Source organism: Ictidomys tridecemlineatus, chromosome 3 (genome assembly GCF_052094955.1).
Source record: "Ictidomys tridecemlineatus isolate mIctTri1 chromosome 3, mIctTri1.hap1, whole genome shotgun sequence".
NCBI lineage: Eukaryota > Metazoa > Chordata > Mammalia > Rodentia > Sciuridae > Ictidomys > Ictidomys tridecemlineatus.
The window spans coordinates 78550640-78573316 of record NC_135479.1 but is presented as its reverse complement, the minus strand read 5'-3'; the positions used below and the strand labels follow the sequence as shown (position 1 = coordinate 78573316).

Here is a 22677-nt window from a genome sequence, read left to right as displayed (position 1 = left end):
ACCTCATCTAATATGTCCAGTGGGAAATCTAAAAGGCTACTATAAATCTCACATTTCAAATGGACCTGTGTCCCACTTGTATTATCAACACAACTTAGAGGAGGAAAGGTTTATTTGGGCTTGCGGTCTCAGAGGTTTAACCCATGCTCACTGCTCTGGGCCTGGAGTGAAGCAGAAAATCATGGCAAAAGGGCACCTCCACTCAGGGCAGCCAGGAAGGAAGGAGAGAGGTGGGTGGAGCCAGGGACAAAATAAATACTCCTCAAGGCACACCCCCATGACAGTATGTCTGCCTACAATTATCACCAGTAATTCATTCAAATTATTAACCCAAATAGACTAATTCCACTGACAACAGTCATATCAAATGATAAGATCAAGGAAGCTTAACAAATCAGGATAATCTGTTCAGACACATACCAGTTAGAATTAATATTTATCCATACCATATTTTAATATGCAAATAAGCTACTGTTTAGATTTTAGGAGCTTTGAAAAACCACTTCAAAGATTCTCAAATGCCAATGTCAAAAGAAAATTCTAGTGCATCTGTTCTGTATTAATTTTAATGAATGTATACTTTTAAAATAAATATTCAGAGATCACTATTAACTTTCTTAAAATAGCTTGTTATCAATTTTACCACCTACTATCTTTGTCTTCCTTCTGACAAGCAGGGATGCCATTATTTCTCCACTCCTGGTAGACTCAGATACTAAATAAATGTTTCATAAAAAAATAATCAATTCATCCACCTAACTTCTTGGGTGAATCACATATGGAAGTAAATTGCATATCAACTGCCAACCAACAAAGGCAGAAAGAAGGGTAAACCTAATTAAGGTACTTAAAAATGATGTTCATTGTATATTACCTATTCATTTCAGCAAAAAAACTATTTTACACGTGGCCAATGCTCACTTATACACTATGTGAAAGAGATGAAAAAAATTATAATTGAACAGATATACCATGTGTGGATATGAAAGATTAAAAACATGTCATCCCTGTACAGCTAGTTTAATGCTGCTGAATTGGAGGGGAAAGTCTTTGAGTTGTGTAGTTTCGTTTTTGTTTCATTTCTGGGCTATGCAATGCCCAGCACAGATGTGATCAGCCTTATTTTTTTGTGGCCAGTTTTTATCATTTGAGAATTATCTACCTCATCAGTACATTACTTCTATTTCAAATTCTTTTCTTCTCTGATGTTTAGTTACTACAGGGTCAAAAACTGCATAAAGTAGTCTAACGATGAAAAATAATCAAATTTTATCAATAGAGACTCTAAGAGTTCTAGGACTAGAAAATAGGGTAAAAATTAAAAATTTCAATATTAACACATTTAAATCATGCATGCTAGTTTAGATTAACATATAACAAAAAAAATTTGGATCTGCACTATATATTTTACTTCCTTTGAAATCGAAGTATATCCATATCTAACAGTGTTAATTAGGAGATGATTAACTTATGATAAAATCCTTTTATTTTTATAGATCAAAATCCAAATGAAAAGACTGGCACATTAATTTGATACATGTCATATTCTGAACCTAAAATGCAAAACAAAAGACGATGTGCACTTAACATGTACTTTGTCTTTGTAACAGAGAATAAAAATCATTACAAAATTTAGCAATTCGATATCAAATCGCTAAAGAGAGAGTTGACTAAACAATGGCTTTGATGTTCCAGCTAATGAGAGAGAATAATATACATTTGAACATTCAGCCTGAAAGAGTAAAGAAAAAGAATGCAGACAACTCATCTCCTCGTGCTTACTTTTCAGTATTAAGGGCTCAAATAATGGATATTTTCCCTATCAATGACAGTATTTCAAAACTAACATTTGCAATTTAATATTGAATAAAAGCTTGAGAATGGTTTATTCTGACAGTTTACAAAATACAGAATTCACTAACTTCAAGAAGAATTAAACCTGTAAGAATCTGAAGCCATTTCTCTTTATACAGAGAAATATTCAACAAGAGAATGGATATCTGGTTTTGAATTTTTGGCCCAAATTTGCTACACATTCAAAACAAAATTAGTTACACCTATCAAGCTTTTATAAAATCTGATGGCATTATGCAAAGAAGACACATCTGTTTCTTTAGCAAGCCAGTAAAACAAAAAGAAGATAGAGAACAATGGTGGAAGTAGAAGGGACAGATTCAGGATTGTGCCAAAGAAGCTGCCTAGAAGATGTATGAAGAGCAAGCCAGCACGGGATCTTCCCTGAATGCCCTGGTTCATAAACCACTTACCAGGTTGGGACTTTTTATTCTTTTAGTATAGTAGTCTATACTTCCTAAGAAATGTACTTAAAAATACACATACAAAATAGTAAAAATAATAAAATTCAGTTATTCAGCTGAATTAGATTTATATTTAGAGGATGATGATATTTGACAAAGTATATATTTGTATTTAACTCAAAAAGGAGATATGTTAATAAAATTCATTATAAATTTCATTCCACTCTCAAATGTTTTTGACTATTTCAACTATAGATACTGTTACTGTAACCAGAATGCCACTTTATAGCCTTGCATTAATTCTGCTAAACCAAAGACTTACACCTTAATTTAAAAAACAAAGCAGCAACCATTTACACTAAGAAAAGCAAACATTTACTTCAAATTGCAGTATATGCTTTTCAATCACAAAAAGAAAGAAAAGAACAGTGATCTGACAGTGGTCACATCCTGTGCAAAAAACCTGAAATACAAAAAACGGTAGCACAAGGTATCTGAGCTGCTTACGTTGCAGGAAAAAGGACATACAGTAGCTGAAATATGGCACTCCTGGGAATCAACTTCTAAATCAAATAGAATGCCTTTTGAAATGATTAAATTTATTTGTGTATTAGTAAGAAAGCCCCACCACCATAAATAGTACAATATTTAAAAATAAAAAAAATATTTATATCTATCTAAGATAGATAGTGTATTTGTACGTTAGACTTGTTTAAGTGCAGAAGGTGGTTTATGTTTTTCCTCTTTTTTTTAATTAAGTTACTGCCCCATATGCTTTATAAAATCTCACTCAATTGCAAAAGCCAATTTAAATCAAGGAATATGTTATCAAAGTTGCATAATTTCATTTGGGACTGCCAGCAGGATAAAGTTTCAAATCAAGTCTTTAACATTAATGTTCATTTTAGTCAATGAAAAGTTTAAAAGTTCTCAAATCTTCATTATCCTCTTGAACTTGCCCTTCTAAATGATCCTCAGACTGCAATTCCTAGTTTGCAAATAAAAGAATGCAATATGCATCATACTTCAAGAAAAGACGACGATGTCGAACTAACATGCTTCTGGATCTTTTCCCTGCTCCTTTCAACCTTCTTTATAATTTCTGACACTATGCACACTGAAGAGGTGAGACCCAAAAGAAACAACAGATCTGCAAGAGAAAATAAGGTGGGTTTTACAAATCTTTGACACGTAGAGTCACAAGGCTAGCAGCTTACATTTTTCTAGCATTTTACCAGTTTTAAAAATATATTTTTCACAATTATTTCATGAAGAAAATATCATTACCCTCACCATCCTTTTAAAAAGTACTACTACTCAAGAAGTAGTAACCAATTTGACTGAAAATACCTATCTGAACATTAAATATTCTGCAGCAAATATGTTCAACTTCAAAGCCTAAAAGACCATTCCAACAGTATCCACACTATCTCAATTCTTTTTAATTGCTTTTAAAAATGCTTAAAACAGTTTTTTAAGGAAGCAATTTGGATATGAAATTAAAATAATGAAATTTTAAAAGTTCAATTTTAAAGTAAACGTTAACTTATACCAAAAAATAAAATGAGATATTGTAACTTTTCAAATTAACTTTAAAACCCAAGAATTAAAGATAGCATTCCCATTAAATATTCTTTATTCCTCAAACTTACATAGAAAAATGAATTTTTAAAATATTTTTTTCAGTTAGTAGATGGACACAATACCTTTATTTTATTTATTTTTATGTGGTATTGAGGACCAAACTCAGTGCCTTACACAAGCTAGTTAAGTGCTCTACCACTAAGCAATAATTCCAGACCAGGAAAATAAATTTTAAAAAAAATTTTAATATCTGTTTTTAGTTATAGATGGATAAATGACTTTATTTATTTTTAGTGGTGCTAAGGATCAAATACATGTGTCAGGAGAGGCCTCTACCACTAAGCCACAACCCCAGTCTCAAGAAAATGAATTTTTTAAACATTCTGTAGTTCATGTTTAATGCGTGGTATATGAAAAAATAAGTGTAATTCATAGAATTATAAAACTTTATGCTTTCAGGACCAAGCTGATATTTCATGAAATAAGAATGAACAAAAATAACAAGATCAGTTATCAAAAATTAGAATTTTAAACAAAAACAATTTGTTTTTACTGACATTACATCTAGTTCTTTCTTCTTATAAGATGGGAAAAAGTTATAAACTACAATTATTTTTTTTGGATACCAGGAATTTGCTTAACTACTGAGACGCATCCTGAGCCACTCCACCCACCCACCCCTTTCTTTTTTGGAGACAGGGTCTCACTAAGTTGCTTAGGGCCTTCACTAGATTGTTGAGGCTGGCTTTGAACTTGTGATCCTCCTGCCTAAGCCTCCAGAGCCTCTGGGATTATAGGAGTACACCATAGTGCCTGGCTAACTAATTTATAATATATTTTGGTTTGCTGTATTTCAGAATCATTAAATATGATTTTATAACAATTAATAATCTGTAAAAAAGAAAAAAACAGGCCAGACACAGTGGTGTACACCTGTAATCCCAGCGACTCAGGAGGCTTAGGCAAAAGGATCATAAGTTCATGGCTAGCCTGGGCAACTAAGCAAGATTCTATCTAGAAATAAAATAAGGCCAAAGGATGTAGCTCAGTGTTATTAGAGTTTTTGCCTGCAATGCTCAAAGCCCTGGGTTTAACCTGCATTACCACAAATTAAAAGGAAAAAATGCAAATTTATCCCTAGAGTTAGGAGAATAACTCCCTTGAACTTCCCCAAATGAAAAAAAGAAGCACTCTTTTTCCAGGTCATGTCAGTTATCTTTCACATTTCACTATCTTAAAAGAATTATTAGCACAAACATTGTAAAATATAATTCACCTAAAATATATAAAGATAACATCTTTTACCCAGTATACTTAGGCTCTCCGTCTGAAAAACCTTCTGAAGTGGAGGGAAGTAAATAACTAGTAATTGTCCCATAATGGATCCAAGAACTGCATAGCAAAACATTTTATTACTGCAGAGTCCAATCTCAAACACAGATTTGGTCTGTTGGAAAAGCAGACAGTTCAATTATTACTCTTTGTTCATACAAATAATTTGTTTATTTTCATACTTAATTTCAATTTTTAATAATTAGTATCATTTATTACCTATGAATTCTATGTTACCAATACCAAAAAAAAATCTCTTAATTCTATTTATTACTTTGGAATAATTCAGAGAGAAGAAAGGTAAATTTTACAGCAAACTTTTTATTTATCAAAAAAAGGCTTGCTTAAAAAGAGTGAGACTATATAAATGAGACCATAAAAAGAAAGGAAACTTACTTCAGCATCCCAAAGCACTAATAAAATTTATATTTTGCTAAGTCTTTCCTATCCATTCACTGCAGAAGATAATGTAAAATCTTGAAGAATGGATCTAGTAATGTATATACAGAAAAAGTAAAACTGTCTTTCATAAAACAAAAACACAAATACTAAGGCTTATTCATAACAGTCTCAAAATTAGTGACAATCCACCATTCTTACAAAGTTCTAGTATGGCAAATAGTAACAGATACAGTTAAGGATATATAAAGTGCTTTAAGTTAAAACAAATAGTCAATGCCTCAAATAGAACTAGTTCTCAAGAAGAATATGCTCTAAAAAAGTATCCTTAAGGTTCTAACCTATTATATTCTATTAAAACACTTTAAGACCAAAAAGCAGCAATCACACCTACTGTAAGACTTGTAAAGGAAAGCAAAATTAAGTATGCTAAACTTAGACTCACTGACAAAGTGAGGCAATCAAATTGTTCTTGTCCTTACTGCATATATGAGACATATCATTTTAGCAGAGTCTATGAGGTTTGTCCTATGTTGACATAATGTTAACCTGAATCTATCTATAGCTACAAAATATAAGAGAAAGGAAGAAAGACACACATCTGTGATTTGCTTTGATCTTTGAGTTAAAGGTAAGGCTTAGCTCCCCAAATGCTTCAACCTTATTGTTCACCAATGGCACAAGTTAATAAGAAGGCTGTGTCTGGGGCTGTAATCTGTGGCTACAAAACCAAGCAAAGCTAAAAGCCCATCTCCTTGCCTCACTCAGTAAGAAAAGAAGCTCTACTCAGTTGGGCCAATCAGCTAAGATCAATGACGCATACCTGAGATCTGGAACTTAGTGCATTAAACATGTCAAAAAACACAAAGCATGTGAACGTCATTGTTGTGTCTCGAGGTGTGATAACATTGTCTCGCAGCTGTCAAGAGGAAAAAAACAAAATGACTCTCAATGCTAAATCAAATGACCATATATGCTTTCAAAACGTTATTCCTTCCATTATGATAAGTAGCTTTAGTCTAAGATGTGAAACATCCAAGTTACTTAAATTTCCAGTGAACAATTATAGTCTAGATAATTAAAAGTTAAAAAAAACTTTTCATGAACTATATATTGAGTATTAAAACATTTATTATTTAATTACAACAAAGTAGCTATAAAAGGCTCAGAGTTTTTACTGCTCAAATTTGCATGTATTAACTTTTATTGTGTCATATGGCTCTGCAAATTTAAATGATTTCAAGTCCTAAGCCAACAATTTTATTAAGCCAGAGAATGAAATCAAATCTTAAAATGCTTTTATCATACTTTTTCAAAAAGGTCTCTTAACTCACCAGCTTTCTACATAACACACCAAAATAACTAAGAATCCTATCATATAAAATGCATAATATAGCTACTTATCCAGTGAATATACCTCACGCCAGAAGACAAATAAAGTCCCACAAACAATAATTACTGATGAAACAAGTATTTTAAGTATCAAATTTTTAGTCAAAATGCTGTCCTTCCAGTTGCGAGGAGGTTTACGAATGACATCTTTATCCACTGGTTCTACTCCAAGACTTAAAAGCAAACAGAAAAATGAATTACTTTAAGTGTTAAGGCCTGAATTTGTACTTTGAAAACTAACTAAATTTAATTATACAGAAATCTAAATGCCTTCTTATAAAAACAAAATGTTGAATCTTAGGAAAAACTTAGGGGCTGGGATTGTGGCTCAGTGATACAGCACTCACCTATCATGTGTGAGGCCCTGGGTTCGATTCTCAGCACCACATAAAAATGAATAAATAAAGGTATTGTACCCAACTACAACTAAAAATAAATAAATATTTTTTTAAAAAAAGAAAAATAAAAACTTATCTATTATCTAGACAAAAATAACCACTGCTAATTGTACCAGCAAACACCTATAGTCCCATGTAAGGCGGGCCTGGCGTGAGGATTCCTTGAGCGCAAGCATTTATGGATAGCAAGATCAACATAACAACCCCCTCTCAAAAACAAAACAAAACTCAATCATTCATTTTATCACTTTCTCTCTCCTCTTTTACACTTACATATCTGGTACAGTTTGATAGACAAATGACAATCGGCTTTCAAAAAACTGCACAATTTCATTTATATGTAAATTTATTTATTTCAAATGTATGACCTACCAAAAGAGCTTTGCAATATCTTTCATAAATGGAGTTTTGACTAGGATGATAGATTGCAATGGCTAATGATACATACCACTCCACTACCCCATTATTATAAAATAAAATAGATACTTGAATCCTTCAATACTTTTCAAGTTTCTAGTATTGACACAGAACCTAGGTAATGATCCCGAACTCAAGACATTTTTCCATTCCATTCCATTCTTAGCAATAATAAAGCTTACTACAGGACAGGGACTGCATCTATTCTCTGATATGTTTTCAACCAAAGTATATGGGTGACATAGCATAAAGCTTCAGATCCATACTGCATGAATAAACATTCAAAGAGAATAAATAATATGCATATATCACACAATTTATATGCTACTGCAAATTTCCAACATTATTCATAATAAAATTTTACATCAGGGCATCACAATTTCCATATCTTCCTAGTTCAAGCACAAAAAACCTTACCTCTGAGCTGGGGGTCCATCCATAATAATATTGATCCACAAAATCTGCATTGCATTGAGAGGATTAGGAAAGTTCATTAATGTAGCCAATGAGATTAAAGTTAATGCTGCTATACTCCTGTTGAAAAAGAGAGTCATTTAATCTGTCAGCAGAGTAAATTTCCTATTGAATCTGTGGTAATATTTATTTTCTACCATTCAAAAAGCTTATGTTACTACTGTAATTTTAAAAGAAGTAACCTATGCTTCATTCATGTGAACTTTTAAAATCTAACATTATTTAGAAAAATATGTTTAACAGCAGCAAATAGGGGAAATTTTTTAAATCTATGTAACAGTTTCATCAATATTCAACTGTTTTCTTTTGGCTACAGAAAACCACTATTTTTTGAAAAAAAAAACCCTAAGAAGAAACACTGAGATATGACCCATTCCACTCCTTATATTTCAGAAGTTATTAAACAAATTCCTCAGTATCCATGGGGGGGTTGTTTCTAGAAATCCCTGAAATACCAAAATTCCCATTCCCTATATAAAATTTCACAGTATTTGCACATAGGTTTACATATTTTCTTGCATGCTTTAAGTCATCTCTAGATGATTTTCAATACCTACTACAATGTAATGCTATATAAATTTTTGTTGTACTGTATTATTTCCAGTATAAAAACAAGGAGGAAAGTCTATAGATTTTCAGTACACAATTTTTTTTCCAAATATTTTCTATACATACTTGACCACAAATGTGGAAACTGAGATAAAATGGGTTAACAAAATATTTTGATGATGACAGAAACATTTAATTATCATATTTAGAGTCCACTTAGCATGCCATTTCTGTACAGTTAATTCTCTCTTTAGAAAACTTACTTACAAAAACCCTGCAGAAATACACAGAAGTCTCTAGGTATGTTCTACTTTCCTATAATTTATCTAGAAGACCCATGAGTTACAAATATCTTGCAAACTTACGTGCTCAGTTGAAATCTAACAAAATTTTTTATGTTGTTATAAATTCCTTTACCCTCTTCAATTGCAGACCTAAAATTTTAAAAGTAAAGATAAAATGAAAAACTTCATATAAAAATAAAGCTACTTTTGTACTAAAAGACTGTGAAGCTATTTTGAGAATAAATTTCCGACTAATATATAAAAATTCCTATTCCCTATATAAAATTTCACAGTAGTTGCATATGTTTACATATTCTCTTGCATGCTTTTAAGTCATCTCTAAATGATTTTCAATACCTACTACAATTTAAAAACTATCAATTTTTAAATTTAAAAGAATCAATTTAAAAAATAAATTATTAAGCCAGGCATGGTGGCACACACCTGCAATCCAAACAACTTGGGAGTCAAGGATCCCAAGTTCCAGACCAGCCTCAGCAACTTAGTGATGCCCTAAGCAATTTAGCAAGACCCGTCTCAAAACAAAAAGGGCTGAAGATATAACTCAGTGGTAAAATACCCGTGTTCAATCTCTATTACCAAAAACAAATAAATAAAAGACAGAAAATCTAATATTTTCTTCACATAATTAAGATTACAATATGGAAACAATGAACTAAATGAACTAAAATCAAACATGCTGAGATCTATGTAAGCTAACTTCATTATATTATTAATTTTAATAAATCTTATTAAAGACATTTGAACATTAAAATAATAAACTGCCTCTACACATAATGCTATACATTTAAAATACTAAAATGATAATCATCTCTATGTCTCTAAGCTCATTTTTCTTATTAATATATATCAGGAATTAAACATCAATGAGCTATGTAAGAATTATGGAATTTAAGCTATCTGTTGTTCCTACACACAGGTATATATGCTACACACTACAGAGGAATTAAAGAAAATTAATTTACAAAAACTCATAAATTCTTTCAATTGGCTCAATCCAGGAAAATAGGTTTTTTTTTTTTTTAAACAACTCCTTTCTTCCCAGATTTTTATATAACTCTAAGCAGGGAGAGAGAAAAAAAAAAAAAAAAGATTTTTATAAGAGCTTGGCAATGCTCCGAGTTCTGAACTCCCACTCTCAAGTACATCACTTTAGGATACTATTGCGTAATAAAGCATCCTGGGACAGGGACTTATAATTTGACAAATGAGCAAGGTTCGGTCATCTAAGAGGGTGAAATTAACATGATCTCCACCTAACTACTGTGAAACTGACTCCACAGGGTGTTAAATTGCAGTCTTACATCAATTGGAAACTATGGATAAAACAAAACTATTCAAATTTAACAAATTATATCATGAAAAGAACAACATGAACAACTACTGTTATAAGGGAATAAGTATGGGTGTGAATTTTATAATTTTTAATACTTACTGTAAGGTCATGTATATGCACATTTCTAAGAACCTGAATTTAACTAAAATAAAGGCCCCTAATGAAGGTTCACTGTTGTACCATTGTTTTTAGTGCCCAGAACAATGTGACACTTCACTGGCACTCACTTTCTTAAAAGATAAGGACTAACCATTTATTATGTCTGTTTTTTTTTTTTGTTTGTTTGTTTGTTTTTAGTTCTCGGCGGACACAACGTCTTTGTTGGTATGTGGTGCTGAGGATCGAACCCGGGCCGCACGCATGCCAGGCGAGCGCGCTACCGCTTGAGCCACATCCCCAGCCCCTATTATGTCTGTTTAATCCATACAAATCATCTTCTCTAGAACTACACATTAGGCCAGAAAACATGATTTATCTAGAAACATGATTTGGTCTAGAAATTAGAAACTTGGTCAATGTTTAAATACTAATTCTTTTCCAGTTGAATTATCTGTGGATAAGATGTAGAAAAGGACATTCTACATTCACTGAAACAAAGCTTACATTATGGTTTGGAAATCATCATCCACCAGGATCATATCGGCTGCCTCTTTGCAAACATCTGTCCCAGTCTGGCCCATTGCAACTCCAATATCTGCAGCCTTCAGAGCAACTGCATCATTTACTCCATCTCCTGTCATGGCCACAACCGACCCATTCTTCTGTAGAGACTAAAGAGGAATGGGAACAGAGTGGAGGGAAGAATCCTGATGATAAAGTTGTTTCCATACAATAATGGGCTAAACAAGCACTCTCAACTATTCTTTTACAGAAATAATCCAATCAATCCATTTTTCAATAAGGTTAAATATGTGGAGTTTTTAAGAGGATAAAGCTTAGGAAAAGTTGTTATTAATATTCCCATTTGTGAGAACTATATCTAAATAGATGAACTATATATGATTCTCAGTAAGAGACAATTTTGTCTCCTCAAGGAAATCTAACAATATTTGAAGGTATTTTTGATTGTCTTGGTTTGGGGGATGCCACCAGCACCTAGCCAGTAGCAGCTGAGAATGCTGTGAAACATTCTACAATACATAAGACAGGCCCTCACTACCAAGAATTATCTAGTCCAAATGTCAAAAGTGCTAAAACTGTACAATAGCTGTTTATCGTCATTAATAAATTAAGCCCATTGAATACTATGACAGTTACTTTTATTTACAAAAATGTGCTACATAATATTCACATATACCATAGTGGATGGAGCTGAAGAATTTGTAATGACTATTAGCATCTAAGTCCTCATAATACTGTCGCACAACACATTATTCATGTTTATATAAAAAATACAGCATATAATTTACAACACTATACCTGATAATAACAATAAATGACTGGTTTATACATTTACTATACTTTCAATCACTATTTTAGAGGATACTACTACTTTAAAAAAAAAAACAAGTTTGGTGTGTCACACCCCTATGTTTAACACATCTCTTGACTGCATTAAGAGGACATGCTAAGCCTGGCAGGGTGATGCACTCCTGTAATCTCAGCAACTCAGGAGTCTGAGACAGAAGGATTGCAAGTTCAAAGCCAGCCTCAGCAACTTAGAGAGACCCTAAGCAAATCAGCAAGACCCTGTCTCTAAATAAAATACAAAAAAAAAAGAGCTGGAATGTGCCTCAGTGGTTAAGTGACCCTAGGTTCAATCCATGGTATTAAAAAAAAAAAAAAAAAAAGCCATGCTCTGGCCTACACCATCTAAGTTTAATTATACTCATGATGTTCAAACAGTGGGGGGGGGGGATTCATTTTAACAATACATTTCTAGAACATAACCCTATTATTAAGCAATGCATGGCTACATTTGATGTTTTAATCTAAGTAACCATAGCATTTCAAATACTGTTCACACTCTTATAATGCTTTTTTCTTATATTTATTCAGTTTTTAACTAATTATCATCATTCACATTGGGATGATTTGGCTATGGACCTCTGTCAGAATATACTGCTACACTATTTAACTGTTTAAAGATGGCCGTATTTGCAGATATTTCAAGAGTTTTCTTCCACATCTTCCCAATAAAATTCTCTGTTAGTGTTTCCACATCAAGCTCTTGAAATCGATGAGTGTTTTGCTTTACAATACTTCTGACTTTGGGGCTCTATCAATACTCCTTGTAATGCAAAGATAACAAAAAACAAAGTAGCAGCATTTTATATAGAAAAATTAAGCAATCTGACTTTTAGACACCTACCTTGATAATTTTCATCTTGTGTCTTGGGCTAGCTCTGTAAAATACTGCAACCTGATAAAATATAAGATGCATTAAAAATTTTCACTTTTAAGAAGATATTAGAATAACTCACGCATTCACAACTAATGGTGACTTTTTTACTCAGTAATTTAAGCTGTGCTTCATCTGCCACAGAGATCAAACTTAATGTACCATATATTTGTCAAGACATTCATTTGACAGTCATTTCAACCTTTACCAAAGGTACCATGGAAAACATAAAATCAAAACAAGCCATTCAATTTACAACACTAGGTCTAAATAATGAAAATAGCCTTATTCTTAGAATGTTGCAGACAAGGAAACAAAAAAATTCTTCTGTTTGCTCATGATACACCAGTGTACAACTAAAACAGTCTTTAACTTTGCTATTTTCATTGCAGGCTCTTTTTTATTTAGGATAATAATCCTCTTCCAGTATACATCCAAAACTGCTCTATGATTTTCTCTTTTCAAACTATATACTTAATCCTTTCTTTTCTGACCCCTTTTCCCAGTTTCCTGAAACCCTTTCACTGTGCCCCAAAGTCAGTCAACCAACAAGATCTGTATCTCAACTCTGCCACTTTGCTTTAGCCTAGGTTTTTCACACAACACTGCCATCCCTTACAGCACTCTCAAATACTACCACCAAGGCAGCTTAGAATGGGTGCATGTCCTTCACTCTCCCTTCAGAAACACTGCAGTTTTAAATGTCACAGAAGTTTATACTTCCCATTAACTGCAGGCATTCACTGTTCCTGAGCACACAACCTCTTGTTTCAAAGATCTTAACTTCAGCCTCACTGTTGCTATCTTCAATATTTATAAGTTATGGTAATTCCAATACCCACAAAATATACCATAAGCTCGTAGAAGATTAGTCCTATTAGTTCTCTCTCCTCATTCCTCCAATCTACAGTCTTATGCTCAACAGACAACCTTACTTCCTACTTAAGAGAAAACAGAGTCAGAAGAAAATTTCCAGGATTCCCACTAGCCAGTATCTGTCCAGGCACTATCCTTTTTCATGTTTTATGAAAGATAAACTGAATCTACTTCTAGGACCAGTCCTTTCTTACCTATTTAGGACCATTTTCCCCCTCACTGCTGAATCTTTCTCATAAGTATACAAGCATGTTATTAACCCTTCCATTATAAAAGGGGGGACAACCCACAACCTGTCCTTTCCCATTTATTCCTGCTATGTCTACATTTCTCTTTTCTTTTTCTTTTTTTTTTCCAATGAAAAGAAAAACAACAAGCTTAGATACTGAGGGTAAAAATGCAGCAATGAAGGAAAAACTGACATAGGAAGGAAGAATTTCTGGAGCAAAACTCCTTAGGAAGTTACCTGTCTACCATTATCTCCTAAATCCATCTCAATCAGGTTATCACACCACCACTGCACTGAAACCATCATTCAAGACTACCAAAGACCACTCACCCACATCATATTGCTAACATCAATGGTCATTTCTCAACTAACTTAACCTCTCAGCAGCATCCTTACAAAGCTGATCACTCACTGCTTCCAAACACTTGGTCTTCCTCTTGCCTTTCTGGCTGTTCCTCTTATGCAGACTCCTGGCTTTTCTGGTCTAAATGTTGAAACACATAAGGAGTTATTTCTCAGTCTTTCCTTTTGATGAGGTCTAAGAAACTCCTACTCAATAAGGGAGCCCATCCAGTCTTACTGCTTCAGATTTTATCTATGTGCATTTTATTTGCATCCTTGACATCTCTTCTGAAATCCAGACTGATAAAACTAATCCACCTATTTATTCCACATTTCTTCTTGAATGTCTCATTTCAAACATATCCAAAATTGAACACCTGTTATTTCCTACAAATCTTGCTCCCTCCTATCCTCTGTTAATGGTAATTATATCCTTGAAATTGTTAAAGCTCTGAATTTGAGGAGGCATCCTTAATTCGTCCCCTTTTCTCACATGGCAAATGTATCCAGAATTCAACCACCTTACTCCAAATCCATTGTCAACTCAATGGGCCAATACCTCTGAATTGATTTTCTTATTTCTGCTCTCTCTTCCTGGTATTTGTTCTTAACATAATGACTACAGTGAAAGTGTTAAACCAAAAGTCAGATCACTAACTCCTTTGCTCCCTCCAATCACTTCTCATCCTGCTCTGTACAAAAACCACTATGGTCTTATCTTCAAGTCCTGCATGAAATACACAGCTCATCACATTCGTCTTCCATCATTAATCTTTGCTGGCCTGAACTATAACACTGGCCTCCTCATTGCTTCTCACATGTACCTGGCACACTCACTTCAAGGCCTCTGGCCTGTTCCTTCTATCTGCAATATTCTTTCCTCAGACCTTACATGGGCTGCCCTTTCATCAAACAGTACCTTCTCAGTGAGGCTTTCCCCAGTCATGCTCTTAAAATTTCCAACTTCCTCTCCTACCTCTGTTCCTTTCTTGCCTGCTTACAATGGTGCTCTTTAGTACTACCCCCATATATGTGTAAAATTTCATTTATATTAGAATTTATTAAGCTCCACAAAAGCAGAGATTATGTGTTTTAAAAATAAGTATTAAATAAATGAATAAACAACAGAATAAATCTTAGTACCATCTTTAAAACTCTTCACAGTTTCTCCTTGGCAATAAAAGTCTAAAATCAAAAGATTATTTTCTAAAATATAAAAAAGATTCATTAAATTATAACATCACATTCCTGTTTATTCGACAGTCCTCATAACCCATATTTGGAGAATATTCTTTCTTTGAAAATAAAATTCAGTTGGGTAGAGTGAGATATGCCTATATTCCCAGCCACTCAGGAGGCCAAGGCAGTAGGGTCACAAGTTCAAGGCCAGCCTCGGCAACTTAGTAAGATCCTGTCTCAAAATAAAAAAGATGGAGGGCTAGGGTTGTGGCTCAGTGGTAGAGTGCTTGCCTAGCACATGTGAGGTACTGGGCTCAATCCTCAGCACCACATATAAATAAATAAATAAAATACGGCTAAAAAAAAAATAGATGGAAAGAGCTAGGGAAGTAGCTCAGTAGTAGACAGTTTGCCTAGCATGTTCTAGGCCCTGGGTGCAATTTCCAGTACCTCAAAAATAAGTAAATACATAAAAAAAGGTTCAAAAATCTGTCTAGAAACTTCTTGGTATAAGACTAAGCTACATGTATACTCTAAGTATACTAGTAGTAATCTTCCAAGTGAAAGTTCTAATTATTGCCAAAATTAATTGTATAGCACACAGCACTAAAACATGACAAAAGATTTTAACAAAAGCTGCAGACTAAACAGAATATTGAAATATTTTAATATTTTAAATATACTAATTTTAAATATGCTGATTGTACAGAGCAAAATTTTGCCTTTGTTCCCCATAATTAATTTTTGAAACTTATAAATCACTTTCTTATAGATACTGTGGGTTACCAAGAATGACAGCCACCAGTTGTTGGACCAAGCCATATTTATTTCATATAGTAATAAATTTATTTGGCATGCATCCATTACAACTATTACTTGACTAAAGATTTCAACATTTCAAAGCTTTTAATAGAATCAAAAAATAAGACTAGCTACTAGAAAACAAAGTATATCTCAATGCAAAGTACAAAGATCATCTAGTTTTTTACATGTGGCCATAAAACCAACCAGAGTAACATTTGTTCTGTAAGTCCTAGAATGAATAGGTCAATCTTGTTGAATAAACTACTGAAAATCAATGGATACACACAAAGACTAAAAAAATGACCTGCGATTCAAAATAAAAAAACACAAGAAATTACTAGAAATTGAAATACAGCACTGTCTCACAAGCTGTATGACAGGCAGGCTGTACAACAGGAGATATATGAATTCCCTTTTTATAATCATTTAGTTTGTATGTCTGTTTCTCAGTCTAGCAAAAGAGAATAAAAGTCACTACAATACACAAATTGGGATTACACTATGGGGACTTGGCTAATAGTTCAGCGGAAATATAAAATACTGATATCAAAATCTGAAAACAGAATGACAACCTCTATCACTGAAAAATATAGAACATACTCCAAGAAATCTCAAATGGAAACACTGAGAATTCCAAATATACTTAATATATAATCAAGCAAACCCATCTGCACATTCATTTTTAATTAGCTCTAGGTCAAAAGAACATAGCATGTTGAAAAGTTTGGAAAATTTTCCAGAGAATGATGAAAAGGTAAAGCTGAAAAATATTTGAATGAGGAACTAAGATGATTTCAGAATGTGGGAAATACTTAACAAGCTGATGATTTAGAACAAAAGTTCTGTTTTATGTGTAACATTAATAAAGAAAAGCTATTCAATCTGATCAGCTGCAAAAGTAGAAGTTCAAAAGCATGTTGGTTATAAGAGTCACATGAATGCAAGATGAAGTCGAGAAGAAAAGTGGGTGTGGGAAGAGTCCTGCTAATAAAAAATTCACTGTTTTTTATCGTAGTCAATAATAATAAATTATTATATTTTAATAATTTTAAATTTCCAAACATAGTAAATCTCAAAGGTACTATGCTATGTGAAAGAAGCAAATTCCAAAGCCTCATATCATAATTCAATTTTTCAAACATTCTGGATAAGAAACAAATTAGTGACTGTCAATTGCTAGGAGTAGGGGAAGCACTTGACTACAGAAAGACATAAGAGAATTGGGTGGGTTGATGAAACTGTTGTACAGCCTGCCTGTGGTCATGGTTACAAGACTGCATGCATTTATCATAAAGATCAGAACCACATATTTTGTAAAAAGGCAAATTTTACTGTATGTAAAATACCTTAATTTTGTTTTTAAAAAATATACGCTGGACTGGGGTTGTGGCTCAGTGGCAGAGTGCTTGTCTCACACACGTTAGGCACTGGGTTCCATCCTCAGCACCACATAAAAATACATACACACACACACACACACACACACACACTCTCTCTCTCTCTCTCTCTCTCTCTCTCTCTCACATACTGTCACGAGTTGTCCATGGGCTGTATGTGGGTATGTGGATTATGTTGAGCATAGGAGCCTAATGAGGGTATAAATCTGGCATTGGGAACCTCCCTTGGCACCCCCAAAGGGACTGATCGTCTGATGCAGGTGAACTTCCCTCTGAAGCTCTATTAGAGATCCCACACAGCACCTGAGATAAATGTGACCTGCCAAGATGTCAATCAAGCTGGGGACGCCAAGACACCATGAAGCAAGACTCTGCCCTTGAAACCTTATCACTGCCTTTGATGTCTCTTGATATAAATAAAGCAAGGGGGGAGTCCCTAATTCTGCCAAAGTACAGAATCTCGATCAGTCTGATGGCCTTGCCAGTCCTGTGCAACCGCCACAGCCCCCTACCACTTTTTTTTTTTAATTTTTAATATTTATTGTTTAGTTTTTGGTGGACACAACATCTTTATTTGTATGTGGTGCTGAGGATGGAACCCAGCGCCGTGCACATGCCAGGCGAGTGCACTACTGCTTGAGCCACAACCCCAGCCCCCCCCTACCACTTTTGAAACTACTTTCTGTGTCCTGTGGTTTTCTCATCCTTCTAGTTTTCCTAGCTTTTATTTCTCAGCCAGCCCATTTCACTGAGGGGAACCCCATTTCCATCACCTGTGCGAAACAAAGGCGAGGTCATACTAAAATAAAAGCAAAAGGGTAAGAAACACAAAGTATTGATCTTTTTTCATCCTCTGATTTATAAATGCAAGCACTGTTAATTTCCATAGTATTTTTCTCAGGAGGAACTCAGTTCTTGCTCAAATTAATAATTTTACATGATATTCATAATGACATTGTCATAAATATTCAATGATAAAATTTATTTCAATCAAATTTTTTTTCTCAGAATTCAAACCAACTAATTTGTAGGTCATGTATCACTTGTCCATAAATAAAGTTTCATTAAGACAGTGGTAATGGTTAACACTTAGAATAAGACCTCTCAGTCTAAAAGGCTTTAGGATAGGCCTACCTTTGGTACAATTTGTGAAAGCTGCTGGACATCCATGGCATCAATTTCTTCTCCTGAGACTGACTGAGAAGTTTTAGAATATAATCCCAGACGACTCGCTAAAGTTAAAAGAGAAAAATACATAAGTAACCAAATTGTTTCTGTTTGACCGGTTAGTCAACACTATGCTTACTTAATATGATTTTTCACCCTTTCTTTTTAAGTGTAAAATGCACTTACATCAAGGAATAACAAGACAAACTATTGGGAGAGAAAATCCTATCTGAATATATAGTAAGTCTGAGGTAGGTGTCTGTTTTATTTTTACTTACATACAAGAATTAAAAAAATGTTCACTGTCTAAGCTAGGAAACCCTTAGAATGAACTAGGACAATAGGGTTCTGCTCAGCAGCTGAATTCTAACCAGTATCCGAATGCATTATCAGGCACAATAATAGTGTATTTGAGGTAACCATTACATGTAAAGGAAAACAACTGTGGAAAAGTTTTCTTCCAATAATATTCTGTTTCTAGTGATATTTCTTACATAACACACAGTTTGGAACTCCTACCCCATAATATTAATAAAAATCAGTTTTAATGGAATTTAGCAAATTGTTAAATTTATCAGTACTATAGTTTATAGGCTCTGGGGAGTTAAACTTTCATACTACTACTTTTTTTCCCTTGCATTTCTTAAGAAAATCTTAAATAACATTTAAATTTGATATATTTATGTGTGTGTGTTTATGTATACATGATGAAAACAAATACACGCTAGTTTCTTCCTACTTATGCATAAGCCTGCTTTGAAAATTATACTTAGGTTAAGCTGGTTCTTTTATCAGCAAATTGGATTACAAAGTTAAAAATAATCAATACCTGTATGTGAATAAAATACACGTGATTTCACAATTTAGTTTTATATGTATATACACGCGCACACGCATGCACTCACACACAGACACAAACACACACATTTTTTTTTTTTTAAGTGGGGGGACAATATTGGGGATTGAACAAGCCAGGGCTTCAAGCATATTAGGCAAGCACACTACACTAAGCTACATCTCCAGCCCTTCATAAAATTTTATGCTGAAAAGGGTCTTGCCAACTTGCTCAGGCTGGCCCCAACTTGTGATCTTCCTCTCTCTGCCTCCAAAATAGCTGGTATTACAGGTGTGTACCACCACACCTGGTTCAGTTATATGTGTTCAATAATGTATCACTTTTCAAGCTATCATTAATTTTTGCCTACAATTATATATATATATATATGAGCAAAAAAGTAAGTCAACTTTAAATTTGAATATTATGTAAACACACTGTACATCTAATGTACACTGTACATCTAATACACCACAGTATTTTAAGAAAAACTATCAAAAATGAAATGAAGCATCCTAGTTATACCAATTGCAACTGCAGTCTCCTGTGAATCTCCAGTAATCATTTTTATCGATACTCCTGAGGCAATGAGTGTTGTAACAGCTTCTTTCACACCAGTTCTAGGAGGGTCGATGATTCCCACCAAGCCAAGAAATGTCAGCTGTCCCAGTTCAGGACCAGAGGCCAAAGCAAGAACTTAGGAAATAATAAAATCCAAAAAAGAAAACACATAAACATTAGAATTTAATTGACAATAACTCACTTAAGAATATAATGTCATCTGTAGATATATCATTTTTAAAAATAAAAATTTTACACACCAAGACATTGTAGTTTAATGATTCTTTAAAAAGCTATTAAAAATTAAGAGAAGTAAATTACTGAACTGTTAAGCAGATAAGGCAAATAAAGGAGAATGAAGAATGATTTTGCAGACAACCACATGTAACTACTTTCCATAGAAACTACTGCCTCTTTAGAAGATACAATTCATTATTTAGAGAATATATGGGTTTGTCAAGCTTTAAAATCAGTTTTAAACAGACACCTTTGATGGTGGATACTAATGTAGCTTCATCTTTACATCTCACAGACCTCCAGAAAAATTCAAAAGTCTGCAAAAGTTTGTATTAATTAATTACACACAGCCTGTAACAACTGCATGTATGACAAACCCTGAATGGTAAAGTTAATCTACAAAGTTATTATAAGACCAGTAATAACAACGTTTAGATTTTTTCACTCTTTGCAGAATAGTAGTCTGTCTTTCTTATTTCTAACTGTGGTTCTCTAAGAGTATTTAAATAACACCATCATATCATTACTTTAAGTTAGTTTCTCTGTCATCACTGAGCATTTGAGATAAGTACAAATACTCTTCATTTAGCTTACTCTCAGAATTCTGGAACCTCTGCTAACTACCCTGATAGACCAGAAGCATGTGCTTGTGTCTGGGATATTATTAGACTGAACAGTCTCACAGAGATGAAAAGTATCTACTTTTAATCAAGCAGAAGGTATGGAGGACTAGAAAATCAAGATCAAGGCAAGTAACTTGTATTTTTCCAATATAATTATTCATACAGATGTGGGCCCCTAACCCTAACCCCAAAGGCATTCTCTCTGAAGAGAATGAGTTGCTGTACAGTCGATGCCTGATGCTAGGATAGAGGCAGGTAGCAAAAGAAGGGGACAGTGAATATCAATTTGTACATCTGCAATTCCTAGGGAAGAGAAATAAACTTGAGTTCTCCCAATGAAGGGGTGAAGCTGGTGGAAAGCCTAGTACCCTGTATTTATTACTTTTTCACATCTTTAGCATAAATGAAGATCTAATGCTACTCTTTAGCCAAGGGTAGCTAAACATTTTTCATGTGGAATGCTTGTCACATAAAACAACACATAGCCTAATTTCAAAATTTAAGTCCACAAGCATTTTAAGAAAAGTTTTATAAGACGCAACGTAAGTACATTTCAATTAAAATTTACAATATTTTCTGTTCTTACATTATGGCAATCTCAGGGATTGAAGGGAAGTAGAGCACAAAGAGATGAAGAAAAGATACCAGGCAGGAATAGAATGTTTCCCCTCTATGTTTCTTCTTCACAATGTTTTAACACAAAACTGCACATACACAAATCTTCATAATCCTTCAGACAAAAAAGTTAGTCAAAATAAAAAAGTATAAAAATTTTTGTTCCAAAAATTAAGGGAAACAGAAGCAGATACATAACTTTAAGATCACTTTGAATTCTGTAAATTCACACCAACCTTGAAACTCTCTTGCTGTAAGCTTTCTTAAGAGTGACAAAACTCTTACCCCTTCCTTGTTTTAAGTTTCAAAGTTTTATTAAGAGACGGAAACAAACCCAACAAACTGAAGGTGAAGACACAGAAGATCAAGAGGTAAGAAAATAGGTTTGCATTTTGTGCTCCTCACACTTTTTAAAAAAATTAATTGCATCTTACCAAAGGGGATTTAAAAAGAGCCAGAAGGAAGAGGTAACCTAAGCCCCAGAAGGAAGAGGTAACCCAAGGAGCAATACCCCACCTCCCACCCTCCCATCCACCTTCCCAGGAATCCCTCAGAGATGTTACTGTTGCCTCTTGATACACAAGCTTTAGCAACAAAGAGCTTTCTTGGCTATGCAGGCTTCCCTGCAGTGATCCTCAAGTCACCTAAGCTACCCCTTGATCTAACAATTACAATTCTGGATCAAATCCTAACAGTTCCATTCTCTCAGACTAGCTTTTGGTAGGAAGCTGAAATAGGCGCAAAGGAGGTAAAGAAATATAACCTTAAGTCAGAGACTCTGAGTTTTCTGTGGCTAGAGCCATTAAACAGTTTTGGTCTGCTCACTGTTCAGAAGGGAGCACATTTAGTATGTGTGGAACACTCCTGTGCCCACTTCCCCAGAATATTCAGCAGTATTGCACACTGTTTTGTTAAATTAAATTTATTTTTTAAAAAATTCTTCAGTCTCATCTCACTACTCTTAGGTCTGACCTAGTTCAACCAGACAAGAGTTTCCTCCTGCCCCAGAACTAATGCTGGGAGAAAA

At 33.8% G+C, this 22677-nt stretch overlaps 1 protein-coding gene across 5 annotated transcripts in view; it reads right to left on the bottom strand.

Annotated features, from left to right (window-relative positions):
* The window catches only part of Atp2c1 (ATPase secretory pathway Ca2+ transporting 1), a 134525-nt gene that overhangs the window by 12899 nt on the left and 98949 nt on the right, over positions 1-22677 (bottom strand). For all 5 annotated transcript variants that reach the window (XM_005327001.5, XM_078043296.1, XM_078043297.1 and 2 more), the window contains 10 exons: positions 20140-20310; positions 18747-18844; positions 12756-12806; positions 11048-11214; positions 9169-9237; positions 8198-8314; positions 6991-7138; positions 6397-6492; positions 5148-5289; positions 3284-3408 (listed from right to left, as the gene is read on the bottom strand). In XM_005327001.5, coding sequence (XP_005327058.2) covers positions 3284-3408; positions 5148-5289; positions 6397-6492; positions 6991-7138; positions 8198-8314; positions 9169-9237; positions 11048-11214; positions 12756-12806; positions 18747-18844; positions 20140-20310 — 1184 coding nt within the window. The remainder of the gene's footprint in view (positions 1-3283; positions 3409-5147; positions 5290-6396; positions 6493-6990; positions 7139-8197; positions 8315-9168; positions 9238-11047; positions 11215-12755; positions 12807-18746; positions 18845-20139; positions 20311-22677) is intronic.